At 42.4% G+C, this 19,848-nt stretch overlaps 1 protein-coding gene across 2 annotated transcripts in view; it reads right to left on the bottom strand.

The window, feature by feature from the left end:
• Window positions 1-19,848, bottom strand: part of arhgap5 (Rho GTPase activating protein 5) — a 44,166-nt gene that overhangs the window by 6,507 nt on the left and 17,811 nt on the right. For both annotated transcript variants that reach the window (XM_033027097.1, XM_033027096.1), the window contains exons 4-6: window positions 9,862-9,939; window positions 9,115-9,246; window positions 8,579-8,684 (exon numbers count right to left, since the gene is read on the bottom strand). In XM_033027097.1, coding sequence (XP_032882988.1) covers window positions 8,579-8,684; window positions 9,115-9,246; window positions 9,862-9,939 — 316 coding nt within the window. The remainder of the gene's footprint in view (window positions 1-8,578; window positions 8,685-9,114; window positions 9,247-9,861; window positions 9,940-19,848) is intronic.

The raw sequence follows: 19,848 nt of genomic DNA, 5'->3' as shown, positions 1-19,848 counted from the left end.
TTTTTGTCCACAAAAAAAAAAGAGGGATGCATCACAGCAATCCTGACACATGAACACAGGGATCAACAGACTCATCGGCTACTATTTGGAAAAATTTGAGCCTGTCGTACTCTAATTGAGAATCTGTTTACATGCAGTGCATGCAATGCACCATAATGGCCACTACTAACCTAATATTGGATCAAAAACTTAAGATGAAGTGCCCGCACTCTGTCCATGCCCAACAAGGAATAGTTTCCCAGGTGACTGCAGCCAGATGGACAACTGTTTTGGAAGCACCCAATCAAAAGGTCAGCCGTTAACCTTTTCACTAAGGCCATTTCTTGAGGAAGAAAGAGGAGAGGAAAAGATGGGCCATTGCTAGCCTACATGAGATCATGTCAAAGTGTTGTCTGTCCCCAGGAATGACAGCCCGAAATTCATTGAGGGCTCTGCCTGAGAAAGAGAGTGGAGAGGAAAAGCAACAAGACTGTGTGGAAATTTGAGGTAATAGAAGAATTAAGCCTTGCGGCAGAAACACTCACAGCAGAATCCTGACCTCATCCTTTTTATGAACTGCTCTCCCTTTGTTGATAACTGCATTAGGAAAGCAAGATTGGCCATAGCCAGCCTCCGTGAGATCATAGCAAAGGGTTATCTGTCCCCTGGAATGTCAGCCCAAAAGGCAGAGTTGAGGGCTCTGTCCGAAGCATGCCGAATAGCAGAGGGACAGTCAGCTAACATCTATATGGACTCCAGATATGCCTTTGGGGTGACCCATAAGTTTGGGCAGCTGTGGAGAAAGAGCATTTCTTACTGCCACTGGCATTCCATTCGGAACAGAAAAAACAGTTCAAGACAAGAAGTGGCAATTTTACAGTGCAAAGCCCAAATTAAAGAAGACACATGTAAGACACATGGGAATGCACTAGATGGCAAGACAGCTAAGGAAGAGACGTCAAAAGGCACAAACATTAGCAATGAACCACAAGTACACCCCGAATGCAAGTAATATGGAACGAGACCTACAGAAGACAGTGAATTAAAAAATAAAATTAGATACGGATTGAAGCAGGTACTAAGCCATGTGAGGATGCCATTTAGAGTCGGACACCAACAAGCTAGTCGCACCACAGCATTAATGTCATTCCTTGCCCAACAAATCCACTCGTGGGGACATCCCTCACCTCAGCATATGACAGCTTTTATTCCATAAAAGTAAGTGGTGATGAGGTTTTGGGAACCATGTTAACAGGTGGCCGACCGATGTGTGACCTGCCAGAAAAACAATTCGGGATCTTTAACCTCCATAAGGTCATAAGTGATAGGAGCAGAATTAGGACATTCAGCCGATCAATTCTACTCGGCCGTTCAATCATGGCTGATCTATCTCTCCCTCCAAACCCCATTCTCCAGCCTTCTCCCCATAATCCTTGACATCCGTACTAATCAAGATTCTATTTATCTATGCCTTAACATTCATTGACATGGCATCCACAAAGGATGCCACAGATTCACCACCCTCCGACTAAAGACATTTCTCCTCATCACCTTCTTAAAGGAACTTCATTTAATTCTGAGGCTATGACCTCTAGTTCGGGACTTTCCCGCTAGTGGAAACATCCACTCCATCCAAGCCTTTCACTATTCGATAAGTTTCACTAAGGTCCCCCCTCATTCTTCTAAATTCCAGCGAGTACAGGCCCAGCGTTGTCAAATGCTCATCATATGATAGCTCCAGCCGACCTATTCTAACACCAACAGGTTATTTCTCTCCCAAATGCCAGGGGTATATTGACATCATTGTTATCATTGACATATTCTCCCAGTGGGCGCAGGCTGTTGCAAACAAAAGAGCTACGTCCATCCAAACGTCAAGGCCATGAGCAAAGATTATATTTCTCAATGGGAGTTCCAAATCGTATTGACTCGGATCAAGGAACACACTTTGCTGATGCAGTTTGTTAACGGGCATACTACTAATTGAACATTACCTGGGACTTCCATTGCCCTCACCACGTGCAATATTTGGGTCAGGTGGAATGTAAAATTGGACCCCAAAATGAGAATTTAATGAAAACATCAAGGAGGAATGTCATGCCTCTTGCACTGCAATAGTCTTATGTACAGAGAACAGTACTGCACAGGAATGGGCCCTTCAGCCCACAATGTTTGTGCCAAGCATGATGCCTAGTTAAACTGATTTCAACTGCCTATATATGATCCAAACATCCCTCTATTCCCTGCACTTCCATGTGCCTATCTAAAAGGCTCAAACGCCACGGTCGTATCTGCCTTCACCACCACCCCTGGCATTGCATTCCATGCCCCCACCTCTCTCTGTGGGGGATTTTTTTTTTTTTTTTAAACTTGCTCCGTACATCTCCATTAAACTTTCCCACTCTCACTTTATAGTAATGCCGTCTAGTATTGGACATTTCCAGCCTGGGAAGAAAGGTTGTGATGGTCCACACTATCCATGCCTCAATTTTATATACTTACATATTAGGTCTCCCTTAATCTCCGACGTTCAGGAGAAAACAATCCAAGTCAATCCTCTCTCCCTGTAGCTGAAACTCTCTAATTAAAGCAGCATTCTGGGAATACTCCTCTGCACATTCTCTAAAGCCTCCATATCTTTCCCAAAATAGGGCAGCACACAATACTCTCAATGCGGCCTAACCAAAGTCCTAGAGAGCTGCATCATGACTTCCTGACTCCTGTATTCAATCCCCCTACAAATGAAGGCATGTATACCATACACCTTATACTCTCACCCAATTTACTTGTGCTGCCACTTTTAATAAGCTATGAACTTGGACTCAAAGATCCCTCTGCACTTCAATGCTGTTAAGAGTATTGCCATCAATAGTATACCACTCCCTCCTTGCATTCAACCTCCCAAAGTGCAGCACCTCACACTTGCTTGGATTAAATTCATAAGAGTTGTGTTCCATTGACCTTTATGCAATTCAGATTTTACGCGTCAGAATCACCTAAACCTAGGTAGAAACAAAGAATTCTTAATGCTGGTTAACACACAAAACAACACAAAGTACCGGAGTAATTCAGCAGATAAGGCAGCATCTTCTGGAGAACATTGACAGGTGACAGTATGGGTTAGAACCCTTCTTCAAACTGATTCATTCTGCTGAGTTACTCTAGAACTTTGTGTTGTTTCATCTTCAAACTAGTCACAGATGCCACTTGTCTGCACCAGTGAGCCCTTCTTCACCAGCCACCACACCGTCCGGTTGACGTGACTGTCGTTGCAGCTCACATTGTAGCCTCTGGTCATAAATGTCTTCTTCAGGCCGCCACCACCGACAGGACGCACTCAGTCACAGTTGGGCACCCTCCCCTCAGACCAGCTGCCTCTTCTTCCTGTCGACCGTCGCTTTGTCCGTTCGGCCTCTTCCTCTCCGGAGTCAAGGTGGAAGGTATCAGCGCAAGGGGGGAGGGGACAATGGTGGAAGGGGGCCACCAGAGTAGACAAAGTAACAGCCGACAGGTAGAACCAGCAGTTGGTGAGAGGGGAAGGACCCCCACAGTGACTGAGTGTATCCTGTTGGAGGCAGCAGCCTGAAGTGCCCCGTCAACTCGACAGTGCGGTAGCTGATAAGAAGAACTTGCTAGTGCACCTTGTGGAAGATACTGGCAACTCAGCTGAGAATTGTTCTCCACTACCTCCCTCGTTATCACGCGCCTTCCCAGTATCACACCAAAACTGAAGGAGAAGCGAACCCAGATGACATTTTTATATCTATATAAAGCGGATAAGGTCCATGCCATCCTCCCATTGTAATAAAACAGGTCATTCAGGAAACAGGGCCACCTATTGTGAATTGATCACGAAAGTACGAGTTTACATAACTCTCCTATTGCAAAAGTCAGAGAGTACCTGTATTTTAAACCTTGTCATGTCCAGTACTGGAACAAGTTTGTTTCCATTATTTCACAGTTAAATAATTTCATTTTCTGTGGAAGTTAAAACAACAAGCAATAAGAGGATAATGGCAAGTTTCAAGATACATGGCAGATTGGATGCCATATTTTTTTTTTTTTTTAAGGCTAGGGAGGAAGTGCAGCTTGGAAGGAATCATGAGTTATGGGGGACTGTGTCCAGAATATACTATCCTCTTGGGGTCTCTGCCCATTCAGTATTGGCACCCAAACAAATTATATAATTTGAGTTGGGGAAAAAAAAAAATTTGTTGTTGTGGAATAGAAAACAACCATTGGCACCTCAAAGGACTCAAGTTCGTGCTGAAGTAACAGATTCTCTGAGAGTACCTGCTATATAGATTACGGGCTTCTTGCATCCTGGTTGAGAGCCTAAAATCTAGATAGACATTATATGTTCATCTAAATCACAAATTAAACCAGTTCTGTCAATTGTAAAAAGAATAATGTCTTGGCATGCGAGGTAAGCTAATTCAGCCAGTGGCTTGGTTTTCTGCTTTGGCACTCAAGGCGAGAGGATAGTTCCCCTTGAATGGACTTCAAGCATGGATTTCAAACACCTCCTTGTCACACAATACCAACCATTAGGATTAACTCCTTTTCCAAATTTAGGCAAACTGACTTAACCTATTGGCAGATCCTCAATGTGATGAAATTGAATTGTTTTTGTTCTATATTCATTTAAACATTTATTACAAGATTTGTTACTTTCCTGAAAAAAAATCAAATTACACTTGAATATCTGCAACCATTCAAAACTACAGGCTCAAATTTAAAAAGGGATTGAATGCCTTATTGGATTGTATAAATGTACAGTATCTACAATACATAATGGAGCAGAATCTTGACATCCCATCACTACTACTTCCAAATGTGTTTTATTACAACCTCAGATGTTACCGCCTTCTCGTAGAAGAATTTTGTTATCTTGAAACGATTATATTTTTTTCAACTTGACAAGAAGAAAGTGGTCTTTATGGGCTTAACTAATTAACCAGCTTCAATAATTTAAATATTGTTTGGATGTTAAGTTCTGTATTGACTTTTAGTCTTAAATTGGGAGGCATCTTATGAACAGTTGTCTTATCCAGCAATAGATGGAGATTCTCATGAAAACCTCAATAAAACCTTAGCAGCCAAAATTACATGTAAAAGTGGACTGACTGTTACCACCAGTGGACAAATGATCCCAACCACTGGCTAGTTTTGGGCAGGAAAATGCAGTGAGGAGAGACAATAGACAATAGGTGCAGGAGTAGGCCATTCGGCCCTTCGAGCCAACACTGCCATTCAATGTGGTCATGGCTGATCATCCCCAATCAGTACCCCGTTCCTGCCTTCTCCCCATATCCCCTGACTCCGCTATTTTTAAGAGCCCTATCTAGCTCTCTCTTGAAAGCATCCAGAGAACCCGCCTCCACTGCCCTGAGGCAGAGAATTCCACAGACTCACCACTCTCTGTGAGAAAAAGTGTTTCCTCGTCTCAGTTCTAAATGGCTTACTCCTTATTCTTAAACTGTGGACGCTGGTTTTGGACTCCCCCAACATCAGGAACATGTTTCCTGCCTATGGCATGTCCTAACCCTTAACAATCTTATGTTTCAATGAGATCCCCTCTCACCCTTCTAAACTCCAGAGTGTACAAGCCCAGCTGCTCCATTCTCTCAGCATATGACAGTCCCGGGACTAACCTTGTAAACTTACGCTGCACTCCCCCAATAGCAAGAATGTCCTTCCTCAAATTAGGGGACCAAAACTGTACACAATACTCCAGGTGTGGTCTCACTAGGGCTCTGTACAACTGCAGAAGGACCTCTTTGCTCCTATATTAGATTCCTCTTGTTATAAAGGCCAACATGCCATTCGCTTTCTTCACTGCCTGCTGTACCTGCATGCTTACTTTCATAGACTGATGTACAAGGACCCCCAGATCCCGTTTTACTTCCCCTTTTCCCAACTTGATGCCATTTAGATATTAATCTGAGGGGATTAAAAGCACAAAATATGAATGCCCTACGGTCATTACAGTGTCCAGAGGAATACTCCTAATGTTTCTCATCCCCAAGTAAAACCCATATTTCAATACATTTACATGACCCTTTTCCAGCAAGGGATTCCAATAGCTTTCACTTAGCAGGGAACATCACTGCTGCCTCTCACAGTGCTATGTGTAAAATAAAAAAACTAGATCAAATGTAGAACAGTATATACATGTATATTACTGTGTATATATCACAGGATTGGGTCCTTCTGCCCACAATGTTTGTGCTAAACATGATACCAAGTTAAAGTGATCTCATCTGCCTGTACATGATCAATATCCCTCTATTCCCCGCACTTCCACGTGCCTATCTAAAACCCTCTTTTCTAGATTTCTAGCATTCGCAATTTTTTTCTTTTAATTTCAATAATCAGATAAATCTTGGAGAATGGTAGTAGTTTCATCTGATTCAATGTGCTCATAGACTATTGTTCAGTTCAGAGATTAAAGCACACAAATAAAGGCACAAGAGACTAGTTTCTGGAATCTGTACCGAAAAGGAAAGCAGCTGGAGAAACACAGTGGGTCACGCAGAATCTGTGAAGCAAAGTAATCATACAACCGTACAGTACAAGACAGGCCCCAAGGTATGTCCATATGCTTATCCAAAAGTCTTTTGAATGCCACTAACATATCGGCTCCAACCACCACCGAATCGTTCGAATAAAGCAGCACGTTCCAGGCACTCACCATCCTGTATGTAAAAATAAAACTTGCCCCGCACGTCTTCTTTAAACTTTGCCCCTTTTACCTTAAAGCTAGGTCCACCCCATATATCTTACCACTGGCTCCTCTTCTCCCCAATCTCATCAACTCCTTTCCTGTTGTTCCCATCTTCCACCCACCTCATTCAGTTCCATTCTTCACCTTTTCTTATCAGATTCCAGAATCTGCAGCCGATTGTTCTCCACATTAGTTTAGAGTTTAGAGATACAGGGCGGAAACAGGCCTTTCGGCCCACTGGGTCTGCGCCGACCGGTGATCCCCGCACATTAACACTATCCCACACCCACTAGGGACAATTTTTACATTTACCAAGCCAATTAACCTGCAAACCTGTACGTCTTTGAAGTGGAGGAGGAAACCGAAGATCTCGGAGAAAACCCATGCAGGTTACGGGGAGAACATACAAACTCCGTACAGACAGCACCCGTAGTTGGGATCGAACCCGGGTTTCTGCCGCTGCATTCGCTGTAAGGCAGCAACACCACCGTGACCGCCCGACTTAGTTTAGAGATACAGTGTGGAAACAGACACTTGTGCCCGAGTCGACTTTGACCATTGATTACTCATTCACACCGAGTTCTACATTATTCCACTTCTCATCCACTTCCCGCACACTTGGGGCAATTTTAGAAGCCAATTAACCCATAAACCCGCACGTCTTTGGGATGTGGGAGGAAACTGGAGCACAGAAGAAATCCAAACACCCACGTGAAACCCACACGATCAAAAGGAGAACATGCAAACTCCACACAGAGAGCACCTGACATCAGGATCTAAACCGGATCTCTGGCACTGAGAGGCAGCGGCTCTACCAGCTGTGCCAGACTGCTTATCATTTCCTTGCTTCTATTGCTGTCTCCTGCCTTTGTGGCCGTCTCCATTCTTCCCTCCCCACGATGACATCTGCCAATTAACCCCTCCTCACCTGTATCCACCTATTACTTGCTAGCTCTCACCCCACCCCTATTCTCACACTGCCTACTTCCCCTCTAGCCTTTCAGTCTAGATGATGCGTCGCCACTTAAAAATTCAACTGTCCATTTCCCTCCACAGATGCTGCCTGACCCAAATGAGTTCCTCCAGCTGCTTTGCTTTCTTCACTAAAGCATTTCAATTTGAGTTTACACTTTACTGCAGTGCCAAGCACACCCTGCACAAATGAAGGAGATATCCTTCTAATGAGATGAAAACACAAGACATTTTGTTCTATGGATGGATGTAAATGATCCTGTGGTTATAATATGAGCATTTTGCTCAGTAAGAGTCAACCAAAAATGCAAAGTGATTATTTGGACTGCTCATCATTATGCGCACAAATGCTTACATTACAATAATAACATTTTTTTTTTTTTTTTTTTTTAAAGAATCTGCTTTGGAATAAAGTGCCTGGGGATGTTCAGAGCTAGTCTGCATCTTTGCTGAACTACACACTTAACACCTCGTGCTCCAAAACCGCTGGAATATTTCCTGCCAACTGCCAAATTCTGTCACATTAGCCAACTATTCATCATCAAATCATAGACAAGATTGATCCAGAACACTGTGGAACTGTATCCTTGTTACATTATATTGTTTATGGGACAATTGTTCAGATCCTCCAATCAAATGTCTGATCAGTTCCATTATATGTCATAAGCCATGAGTCCATTGTCTTTACAATTTCTTTAAAAATATTTAATCTTAGGTTTATTTACACCTAGAATGTAACTGCAGAGACAATTCTTATCCTGCCCCAAAGATAAGGACACATTTTAAATCAGCAACACAGATAAATTACGTACTTGAAGGTTCGTATGTCAAAGGAAATTCTGACAACTATACTGCAAAATTTTACTTCTTGATCACTATTTCAGTAGATTTTTGACTTGCCTGTTGAGATGGGTAATGATATATTTGAAAACATCGTAGTTCACAACAGGAAACTTTTTCAACAATTCCTTAAAGGCATTCAGCTTTTCTGACATGTCAATCAGTCCTGCAAGATAAAAAATATTTGTTTCTTCCACCTTTACCATTTACTGCCTTTTTGCAACAAACAATAAATATCCAGACACATGGAACTGAACAAGAAACTGTAACTAGTTGTACCAACTAGCTGATTCTAGCGTCAAATTGTGAAAGTGCTTTGACATTTCAGGCAAAATGCAGGTTGTCACCCAGCAAGGCAGCTCTGTGCCATCTAGTACATTTACTCCAGCAATCTATGCACTAATTTATGTGCATGATGTGGATCGGGGAAATATCACAGGAACCTTCAATCATGCTAATATCCAGCCAATCCTGAATCTCAAGGCAAATTCTAAAATTCTTTACTGTCCAAGGAAACAAACAAAGGTGACAATGCTGCAATTAGTTAACTTAATATACTTAAAAGAGTAAATTTAAAAAAATAGTATGCTACTTACTGGTAGCTTCCAACAGTTCTGAATGTAAATTGTAAGGAATTAGTGGTTCAGGCAAATCAGAAAAGAAAGCTTTAAGGGCTCCTGCTACAGCATTAACAGTGACATCCATTGCGACAAGGTCAATATTGTGATCTAAAAGATAGTTAATAACAGAAGGTTATTATACGTAGTATCGTACATGGGTTAATTGGTAACAAAAATGCATATTTCTCATTATCATGTAACATATCAAATAAACATCTTCATGAAATGTACTGCAAGTTTAAAAAAGTACTTCCTGGAGACTGGAGTATGATCATCACTAGGCTGTGGGTTGAGCTAAGACAGGTGCCTAATTGAAAATTGAAACTGTCAATGTTCAAAAATACACAAATATAAATTAATAGATGGCATAATACAGAAATAGAAATCATATTGTCTACTCAGAAGTGCAACACAAAAAGGAACATACAGGAATCGAACACAATAACCTTCATATGAATTTGCCAAAGCACAACTGAATTATTATTTTTTGGCTCAGAATACTAAAATTAAAGAAAACAATTAAATAAGAACAAATAAATTCTAGTCATCCAAAATGAGTTATCTGCGTGACACCTGGTGTTGTACATAATATTTTTTTTAGCACTGAAACAAGCTCGCACATTGGCCTTTTAACAATGTACATAATTAAAGAAAGATGGCAATATCATAATTACTATAAACAGTCATTCCACTAATTTAGAATACACTACTAAATAGTAGTACCTTGATCAAACTGCCTTTGAATATTATCTTGATCAGTCCTGTTTCCACTTACACGATAAAGTCCTTCATTGTTCAAACCTAAAGTGCAAATAAAAGCTTGTCATAAGGGACCATATCAAAAGTCTTACTAAAATCCATGTATACAACATTCACCGCCCTACTTTCATCAATCTCCTTTGTCGTCTCCTCAAAAAACTCAAGCAAGTTAGTGAGACATGACCTGCCATGGACAAAGCCATGCAAACTTTACCTAATTAGCCCATTCTCTTCAAGTGACTAAATTACACGAATGCACAAGATGAAGATTACATACCAAAGGAATTAGGTTAGATTTCCAAGATAAAAATAATAAAAAGATAGTGGAAATGAAAACTTAGCCAGTGAAGCAGAAGGACCAATGATAATAGCTTGCAACCGACTTTTCAGGGGTTACATATGTACAAATTTGCTGGGGTGTATGCTTCGACAAACAAATTATTAATCTTAAATCTGACACTGATACTCTTTGAAGTTAACAAAACCTGAGGGTTACGTGGTGACAACAAATATTCAGAATTAAGCTATCAGCTGCTTTCAGCAGAAAGATTTAATGGCCTAAATATCTGGTTCCTATGAAGCCACCACAGTAATTTCACAAATCTGTGATTAGTTAGTGTGTGAGGAAACTTGGGGTTTTGCTTTCATATTCCAAAGACAAATTGGGTGGTAAGTAAACCTGCTGCCTCAATTCTTTTCATCAATCCCTCTGCTGTTCTACTATCTTTTCCTCCATTGTCTTCATCAATTTGTCCATTATTCTCATCCTAATAAGTTTAACACGTGAATAAATAGCTCAAGGTCAAAATTTGTAGAATATACCAAATTGGAGTGCTGAAACTAACACAGAAGAATGCAGTCAAACATATGACACGTTGAGCATTTATATGCATGATGTAAGAGCTGGTGGACCCCTTGTTGGTTCCTGGTGATCACATCTGCAGCAAGTGCTGGATGATCGAGGAACTCGGGCTCAAAGTTGATGACCTGGAGTCCGAGATTCAAACGCTGTGGCACATCAGCGAAGGGGAAAATTACCTGGACGCTGTGCTTCTGGAGAGAGTCACACCTGTGAGATTAACCGCTTCCAATTTGGTACGTGTTCAAGAGGAGGGTGTGACTGCAAGTGAAGCAGGAAGGGGGATAGAGGTAGAGGCAGTGCTAGAGGAAACTCAGCCTTTGAGGTTGTCAAGCAGGTCTGAGATTCTTACTTCCTGTGCAGACGAGTATGAGGGCTGAAGGAAGGATGAGCAGCTTAACCATGCCACCATGGATCAGTGAACTATTCAAGAGGGGAGAAGAGACAAGTAGTTGTCATTTGGGATAGTATAGTCGGGGGAATAGACACAATTGTCTGCCACAAGGATTGAGAGTTCCCAAGCCTTTAGTGTCTGCCTGGAGACCGAGTTTGGGACATCCCGTATGACTTTCAGAAGAAGTTAATTAAAAAACTGCAGATGCTGGCTATACCAAAGATGGGCACAAAATGTAACAGTGGACAGGGCAGCATCTTTGAAGAAAATAGACTGGCTGAGTTACTGCTTTTTGTGTCCATCTTCAGAGGAATTTGGAGTGGAAGAAATTGGCTCAAAGACTGGTGTGGGAATAATGGGTTTGGTTTCTTGGGCCACTGGCACCAGTACTGGGACAGGGGGGATCTGTTCTGTAAGGACGGACTTCACCTGAACGGTGCTGGGACTGGGGTCCTGGCAAATCATATAACTAGGGCAGTAGAGAGGTCTTTAAACTAAGTAGCAGGGGGGAGGTATCAAGGGGGGTAATAACGGCAGGGGTAGAGGAAATAGAGCAGGGTATCAGTGGGGAAGCGGAAAGTCAAAATGTGACAGGAGACAGAATGTGTGAAGATAAAGCTCTAGATGTAAAAGGGGCAAAAACGGAAAGGAAGGGTAGTAAAAATCATCTGAAAGTGCTTTATCTAAATGCACGGAGTATTCGTAATAAGATAAATGAATTAACGGTGCAATTAAGTATATATAGTTATGATATCGTGGCCATTACGGAGACATGGCTGCAAGGGGATCAGGACTGGGAGTTAAATATAGAGGGGTACTCGACAATTAGGAAAGATAGACAGGAAAGAAAGGGAGGAGGGGTGGCCCTTTTAATAAGGGAGGGAATAACGGCAATAGAGAGGAAGGATATTGCGTTGAAGGATCAGGATAGTGAAACAGCTTGGGTACAGATAGAGAATAACAAGGGGAAAAAAACACTAGTGGGTGTAATTTATAGACCTCCAAATAGCTGTGACGCTGTTAGTCAGAACATAAATCTGCAAATAGTTGACGCATGTAAAAAGGGAACTGCTGTAATCATGGGGGACTTCAATTTTCATATTAATTGGGCAAACCAAACTGGGCAGGGTAGACTAGAGGAAGAGTTTATAGAATGTATTAGAGACGGGTTCCTAGAACAGTATGTCACAGAACCGACAAGGGGGGAGGCAATCTTGGATCTGGTCCTGTGTAATGAAGCAGGATTAATTAAAAATGTCATAGTTAGGGACTCGTTGGGAACAAGTGACCACAATATGGTCGAATTCCATATTCAAATAGAAGGGGAGCAGGTTGAAACTCAGGCTAGGGTGCTTAGTCTAAATAAGGGGGATTATGAAGGTATGAGGACTGAGCTGATCAAAGTTGACTGGGATAGCAGACTCAAGAATAAGACGGTACATGAGCAGTGGTGTACGTTTAAGGGTCTACTGTATAACCTTCAAGAAAAATTTATTCCTATGAAGAAAAAAAGGGGTAAGGGTAAGAACAGTCAGCCATGGCTCAGTAAAACTATAAAGGATAGTATTCGGCTGAAGGCAAGGGCATATAAGGTAGCCAGAGATAGTGGGAGGGTAGAGGATTGGGAAGCATTTAAAGGTCAGCAAAAAATAACTAAGAGATTAATTAAGACGGGGAAAATAGACTATGAAAGGAATTTAGCAAACAACATAAAAACTAATAGTAAGAGTTTTTATAGCTATATAAAAAGAAAAAGGGTGGCTAAGGTGAACGTTGGTCCATTGGAGGGTGAGACTGGAGAGTTGTTGGTGGGGAACATGGAAATGGCAAAGGCATTAAACGAGTATTTTGTATCAGTCTTCACCATAGAAGACACAAAAAATATTCCAACGCTGGATAAACAGGGGGCGGTAGGAATGGAGGAGCTAAATACTATTAAGATCACCAAGGAGGTGGTATTAGGGAAATTAATGAGACTGAAGGAGGATAAATCCCCTGGGCCTGATGGATTACATCCAAGGGTCTTGAGGGAGATAGCGGTGGGGATTGTGGATGCATTGGTGATAATTTTCCAAAACTCCCTGGAGGCAGGAACGGTCCCAGTGGATTGGAAAATGGCCAATGTAACACCTATATTTAAAAAAGGAAGTAAACAGAAGGCGGGTAACTATAGACCGGTTAGTCTAACATCGGTGGTGGGTAAAATGTTAGAGACAATTATTAAAGAAACACTAACGGGGCACTTGGATAAACATGACTTCATCGGACAGAACCAGCATGGTTTTGTGAAGGGGAAGTCCTGTTTAACGAATCTGATCGAATTCTTTGAGGAAGTAACAACCCGGGTGGATAAAGGGGAACCGGTGGATGTGGTATACTTGGACTTCCAAAAGGCTTTTGACAAGGTGCCACATAAGAGACTATTGCTAAAAATAAAAAATTATGGGATTGGGGGTAATATATTAGCATGGGTAGAGGATTGGCTAACAAATAGGAAGCAGAGAGTGGGGATAAATGGTTCATACTCGGGATGGCAACCGGTAACTAGCGGGGTTCCGCAAGGGTCGGTGCTGGGACCCCAGTTGTTCACAATTTATATAAATGATTTGGAGGAGGGAACCAAGTGTAATATATCAAAATTTGCGGACGATACAAAAATGGGAGGAAAAGTAGGGGATGAGGAGGATAGGAAGAGTCTGCAAAAGGATATAGATAAGCTAGGTGAGTGGGCAACAACTTGGCAGATGAAGTTTAATACTAATAAATGTGAAGTTATTCACTTTGGGAAAAAAAATGATAGGGCAAGTTATTTTCTAAATGAGGAGGAGCTGCGTTGTAATGCAACGCAAAGGGATCTAGGGGTATTAGTACATGAATCACTAAAAGTTAGTATGCAGGTGCAGCAAGCTATCAGGAAGGCCAATGGAGTTTTGGCCTTTATTGCTAGGGGGATTGAGTATAAAAACACGGAGGTCTTGCTGCAGCTGTACACAGTATTAGTGAGACCACATTTGGAATACTGTGTACAGTTCTGGGGTCCATACTTAAGAAAGGATGTACTAGCCCTGGAGGCAGTGCAGCGAAGGTTTACAAGATTAATTCCTGCAATGAGGGGATTGACATATGAGGAAAGGTTAAGTAGGCTGGAACTCTACTCTTTGGAGTTTAGAAGAATGAGAGGCGATCTCATTGAAACATATAAGATCGTGAGGGGCCTTGATCGGGTGGATGCACCGAGGATGTTCCCAATGATCGGGGAAACTAGAACTAGGGGACATAGTTGCAGAATAAGGGGGGGCTCTTTTAAAACTGAGATGAGGAAGAACTTCTTCACCCAGAGGGTGGTTAATTTATGGAATTCACTGCCCCAGGGAGCAGTGGAAGCAGAAACTTTAAATATATTTAAGACTAAAATAGATGGTTTTTTAGCTGCCAAGGGGATAAGGGGCTACGGGGAGAGGGCAGGGATATGGACCTAGGTATGGTTAGTATAGTAAGACCTGAGTGATCTCCTGGACAAGTGTCGATCGCCTGGATTGGGGTCGGAGAGGAATTTCCCGGATTTTTTTCCCGAATTGGACCTGGGTTTTTATCCGGTTTTTTGCCTCCCCCAGGAGATCACGAGGTTTTTGGGGTGGAGAGGGGTGATAGCGGTATAAAGGGCAGGGTAGTGTCTTGTGTTCTGTGTCTTGTGTCTACTGTTTGTGGGTAAGTGTGTCTGTTTAGTGTTCAGCCATGAGCGAATGGCGGTGCGGGCTCGACGGACCTGGTGGTCTACTCTCGCACCTACTTTCTATGTTAAGGGAAAGATCCAGTTCTCGTGGTCCATGTGGGTACCAATGACATAGGTAGAACAAGGAAAGAGGTTTTGTTGAGATAATTTGAGAAGCCAAGGACTAGATTGAAAAACAGAACCAAAATGGATAGAAAATTGGCTTCTTGGAAGGAAGTGCAGTGATGGTAGAAAGTTGCTTTTCAGACTGGAGGCCTGTGACAAGGTTTGGTGCTGGGACCACTGATGTTTGTCATCTATATCAATGATTGGGATGAGAACATACATGACATGGTTAGCAAGTTTGCAGAAGACACAAAAGTGGTTGTTGAACTGTGCTGGTATCAGGGTTCATGCTGGTATTATGGCAAACCGCATAACTAGGGCAGTAGATTGTGCTTGAAATAAGGGTAGGGGGGCATCTCTACTGCCCTTGCATATTAGTATTTTACGTTAAATCTTTCCCCCATTACCTTGTGTCCCCTGGTTCTTGATTCCCTTACTCTGGGTAAAAGCCATCTTGGGGAACAGCTGCTAACCAGCAGCCGTCCGTTTAATTCACTTTTTTTTTTGTAGTTCTAGTGAGTCCTGTGTTTTGTTTGTGGGAGAAATAGACTTTTTAATGTGGAGGGAAGGGGGTAACTATATTTCTAGGTCCCTACCTGGTCGGTGAGGCAGCTTTTTCTCCGGGCTGCCCCGTCGACCCGTCCTCGTGGCCTACCAGTGGGCGTGGAGCGCCGTTTCCTGGCGGGGACTGCCCAGCACCTCGGCTTCGGTGGCGGCACAGCGCTGAAGCGCTATCGTGGAGCGGAGCGGGCGATGCCTTGCCTGGGTCGCCGCGCTGGAGCTCCGGTGAGCTGTGACCGCCGAGTTCAACACCTCCGGGCTGCGGGTCTGCGGAGCGGAGCGGAGCGGGCGGCGCCGACTTCAACATCGGGAGCCTGGGAGCTACAAACCGGCGGCCTTGTCGGCTTCGGAAGCTGCGGTCTCTCCGGTAAGGAAGCGGCCGTTCCAGGTGGCCCAGCCGCTGAGAGGACTCTCCCGACGCCGGGGCAACAGCACCCGGCGAGAACGGCCAGGAACATCGGGTCTCCGTAGAGGCAATAGTGGAGGCCTCAAAAGGCCTGACTTTGGGAGAACTGGGGATGGGGACTGGACATTGTGCCTTCCTCCACAGTGGTAACCATTGTGGCGGGATGTTTTTTGTGTGTAAGTGATTATTTTAGTTTGTGTCCAAGATGGCTGTTGGAAGGGAGAGTGTACGCTGGCGCGGTTTAGCTGCCGCTGCTCTCTCTTCACATTGTGTTTTTGATTTTTTTGTCTTTGGATCGAATTTTGTCTTTAATTTGTGTATTGGTGATGTCTTTATTATTTATTTTACTCCGATTATATGTTTTTTACTCTTGTTAAATTCTGTAAGGTGTCCTTGAGACTTTTGAAAGGCGCCCATAAATAAAATGTATTATTATTATTATTAATCACCCTATCCCATCCATCATCTAATACACCACTGTAAGATCGCCCCTCATTCTCCTTCGTTCCAAGGAATAAAGTCCGAGCCTGCCCAATGTCAAATCCTGGCAACATCTTCGTAAAACTTCAATGCACTATTTCCAGCTTAACGTCTGTCCTATAGCAGAGTGGCCAAAACTGAACACAGCCTCACCGACGTCTTGTACACCTGCAACACAACATCTCAACTTCTACACTACGGAGATAATTGTTTTTGGTGCTAAAAAAGAAAGGCTTAAAGTAACCCAACACCTTCACTCTCTGTCCCTGAAAACTTCAAACAAAGCCAGAAATCTTGGGGTCATTATGGATTCAGATTTAAATTTCGACAGTCACATCAAATCAGTAACAAAATCGGCCTACTATCACCTCAAAAACATAGCAAGATTAAGAGGACTCATGTCAGCTCAAGATTTAGAAAAACTTGTACATGCCTTTATTAATAGTAGGCTAGATTATTGCAACGGTCTCCTTGCAGGTCTTCCAAAAAAAACTGTCAGGCAGCTACAGCTTTTCAGAACGCTGTTGCTAGAGTTCTAACAAAGACCAAAAAATTTGAGCATATTACACCAATTCTTAAATCCTTACATTGGCTCCCTGTATGTCAGAGAATTGATTTTAAAATCCTGCTGCTCACCTATAAATCACTACATGGTTTAGGGCCAAAGTATATCACTGACATGCTTCCACTATATAAGCCTTCTAGACCGCTAAGATCTTCTGAAACCAATCTGCTAGTGATTCCCAGAGTAAATACAAAACATGGGAAAGCAGGATTTAGTTACTATGCAACAAATAGCTGGAATAAACTTCCTGAAGATTTAAGACTTGCCTCAACTTTGACCACTTTTAAAACAAGACTGAAAACTTTTATGTTTACTTTAGCTTTCAGCTAAATCTTAACTACATTGCACTTTTAACTTTTGCACTTTTTATAATGCATTTTTAATTTTGTTTTTCTTTTCTTTTAGTTCTTCTATTTTATTTCATTTTATTATTTCATTTATTGTATGACATGTTTTTATGTGAAGCACTTTGAGTCTGCCTCGTGTATGAAATGTGCTATATAAATAAAGTTGCCTTGCCTTGCCTTACACTCAATACCCTGATGATGGCCAATGTACTGAAAGACTTCTTAAATACCGATCTGCTTGCGACACCACTTTGAGGACCTATGCACCCACATTCCCAGATCTCTCTGCTCTAAAACACTCCATAGACTCTGCCATTCACTTGAACTCACACCTATCTGCATTAAGCCTTCTTAACCATTCCTCAGCCGACTTGCAAAACTGATTATCCTGCTATAATCATCTTCGCTATTTACGATACCACCCACTTTACTGTCATCTGCAAACTTAGTAATCACGCCTTCTACATTCTCTTCCAATAGACAATTGGTGCAGGAGTAGCCCTTTGAGCCAGCACCGCCATTCAATATGATCTTGGCTGATCATCCACAATCAGTACCCCGTTCCTGCCTTCTCGCCATATCCCCTGACTCCACTATCTTTAAGAGCTCTACCTAACTCTCTCTTGAAAGCATCCAGAGAATTGGCCTCCACTGACTTCTGAGGCAGAGAATTCCAGATTCACAACCTTCTGTGTGAAAAAGATTTTCCTCATCTCCATTCTAAATGGCTTACCCCTTATTCTTAAACTGTGGCCCCTGGTTCTGGACTCCCCCAACATCAGGAACATGTTTCCTGCCTCTAGCGGGTCCAAACCCTTAATAATCTTATATGTTTCAATAAGATTCCCTCTCATCCTTTTAAATTCCAGAGCATACAAGCCCAGCTACTCCATTCTATCGACAAATAACAGTCCTGTCATCCTGGGAATTAACCCTGTGAACTTGCATTGCACTCCCTCCATAGCACGAATGTCCTTCCTCAAATTTGCAGATCAAAACTGCACACAATACTCCAGATGCGGTCTCACTAGGGCCCTGTACAACTGCAGAAGGACCTCTTTGCTCCTATACTCAACTCCTCTTGTTATGAAGGCCAACATGCCATTCGCTTTCTTCACTGCCTGCTGTACCTGTATGCTTACTTTCAGTGACCACCAGATCTCGTTGTACTTCCCTTTTTCCCCAACTTGACACCATTCAGTAAATAATCTGCCGTCCTGTTTTTGCCACCAAAGTGGATAACCTCACATTTATTCACATTAAACTGCATTTGCCATGCATCTGCCCACTCACCCAACCTCTCCAAGTCACGCTGCATCCTCATAGCATCCTCCTCACAGTTCACACTGCCACCCAGCTGTGTGTCATCTGCAAATCTGCTAATGTTACTTTTAATCCCTTCATCTAAATCATTAATGTATATTGTAAATAGCTGCGGTCCCAGCACCTAACCTTGCAGTACCCCACTAGTCACCGCCTGCCATTCTTAATGGAACCCGTTTATCCCTACTCTTTGTTTCCTGTCTGCCAACCAATTTTCTATCCATGTCGATACCCTACCCCCAATACCATGTGCTCTAATTTTGCCCACTAATCTCCAATGTGGGACCTTATCAAATGCTTCCTGAAAGTCCAGGTACACTACATCCACTGGCTCTTCCTTGTCCATTTTCCTAGTTACATCCTCAAAAAATTCCAGAAGATTAGTTAAGCACGATTTCCCCTTCGTAAATCCATGCTCACTCGGATCGATCCTGTAACTGCTATCCAAATGTGCCGCTATTTCATCTTTTATAATTCTCCAGCAATTTCCCCACCAGGCTAACTGGTCTATAATTCCCTGTTTTCTTAAAAAGTGGGATAACATTAGCTACCCTCCAATCCACAGGATTGTTGATATAAACCTCCAATCCACATATTGTTGATATAAACCACAACCGCAATGAGCACACCTCGTGTCACAGGTTTCGCTTAATTTGGAGGTCTTCAGTCTAACAACTTTCTACAATCACCCTCTGCTTTGTTCCATGAAGCCAATTCTCTATACAGTCAGCAAGCAGTTCCTAGATACCATGCAATCTAACCTTATCAAATGTCTTGCTGAAATCCAATTAGACAATTTGATGGCTTTGCCCTCATCAACCTTGTTAGTTACCAACTTTGATCTATCCAACCTTTTTGGTTATTAACCAATTTCAGTGTGACAATAACCGAAATGTTTTCACCTGCTCAACTTTTATGTTGCCATGGGATTTGTGTGTTGAATGCTTCATTTCACCAATTTTCTAAATGATGGTATATCTAACAATATTACACTTTCTCATTGCTATGTTGGACAATGTCTGTATGATTTAATGTTGTCACTGAATGAATCCACAACCTTCAGTCAGAAGTGCACAATTAATTTAGGGATGCTCAAGACCATGAGGAAATCATATGCAAATTTCATTCTCAAAAGTAATCATTGCAAATTTGCTCAATGGCTCCTCCTCCTTCATCTC

The sequence above is a fragment of the Amblyraja radiata genome, chromosome 9 (assembly GCF_010909765.2).
Source record: "Amblyraja radiata isolate CabotCenter1 chromosome 9, sAmbRad1.1.pri, whole genome shotgun sequence".
In the NCBI taxonomy this organism is placed as follows: domain Eukaryota; kingdom Metazoa; phylum Chordata; class Chondrichthyes; order Rajiformes; family Rajidae; genus Amblyraja; species Amblyraja radiata.
This window is presented reverse-complemented; position numbering and strand designations above follow the sequence as displayed.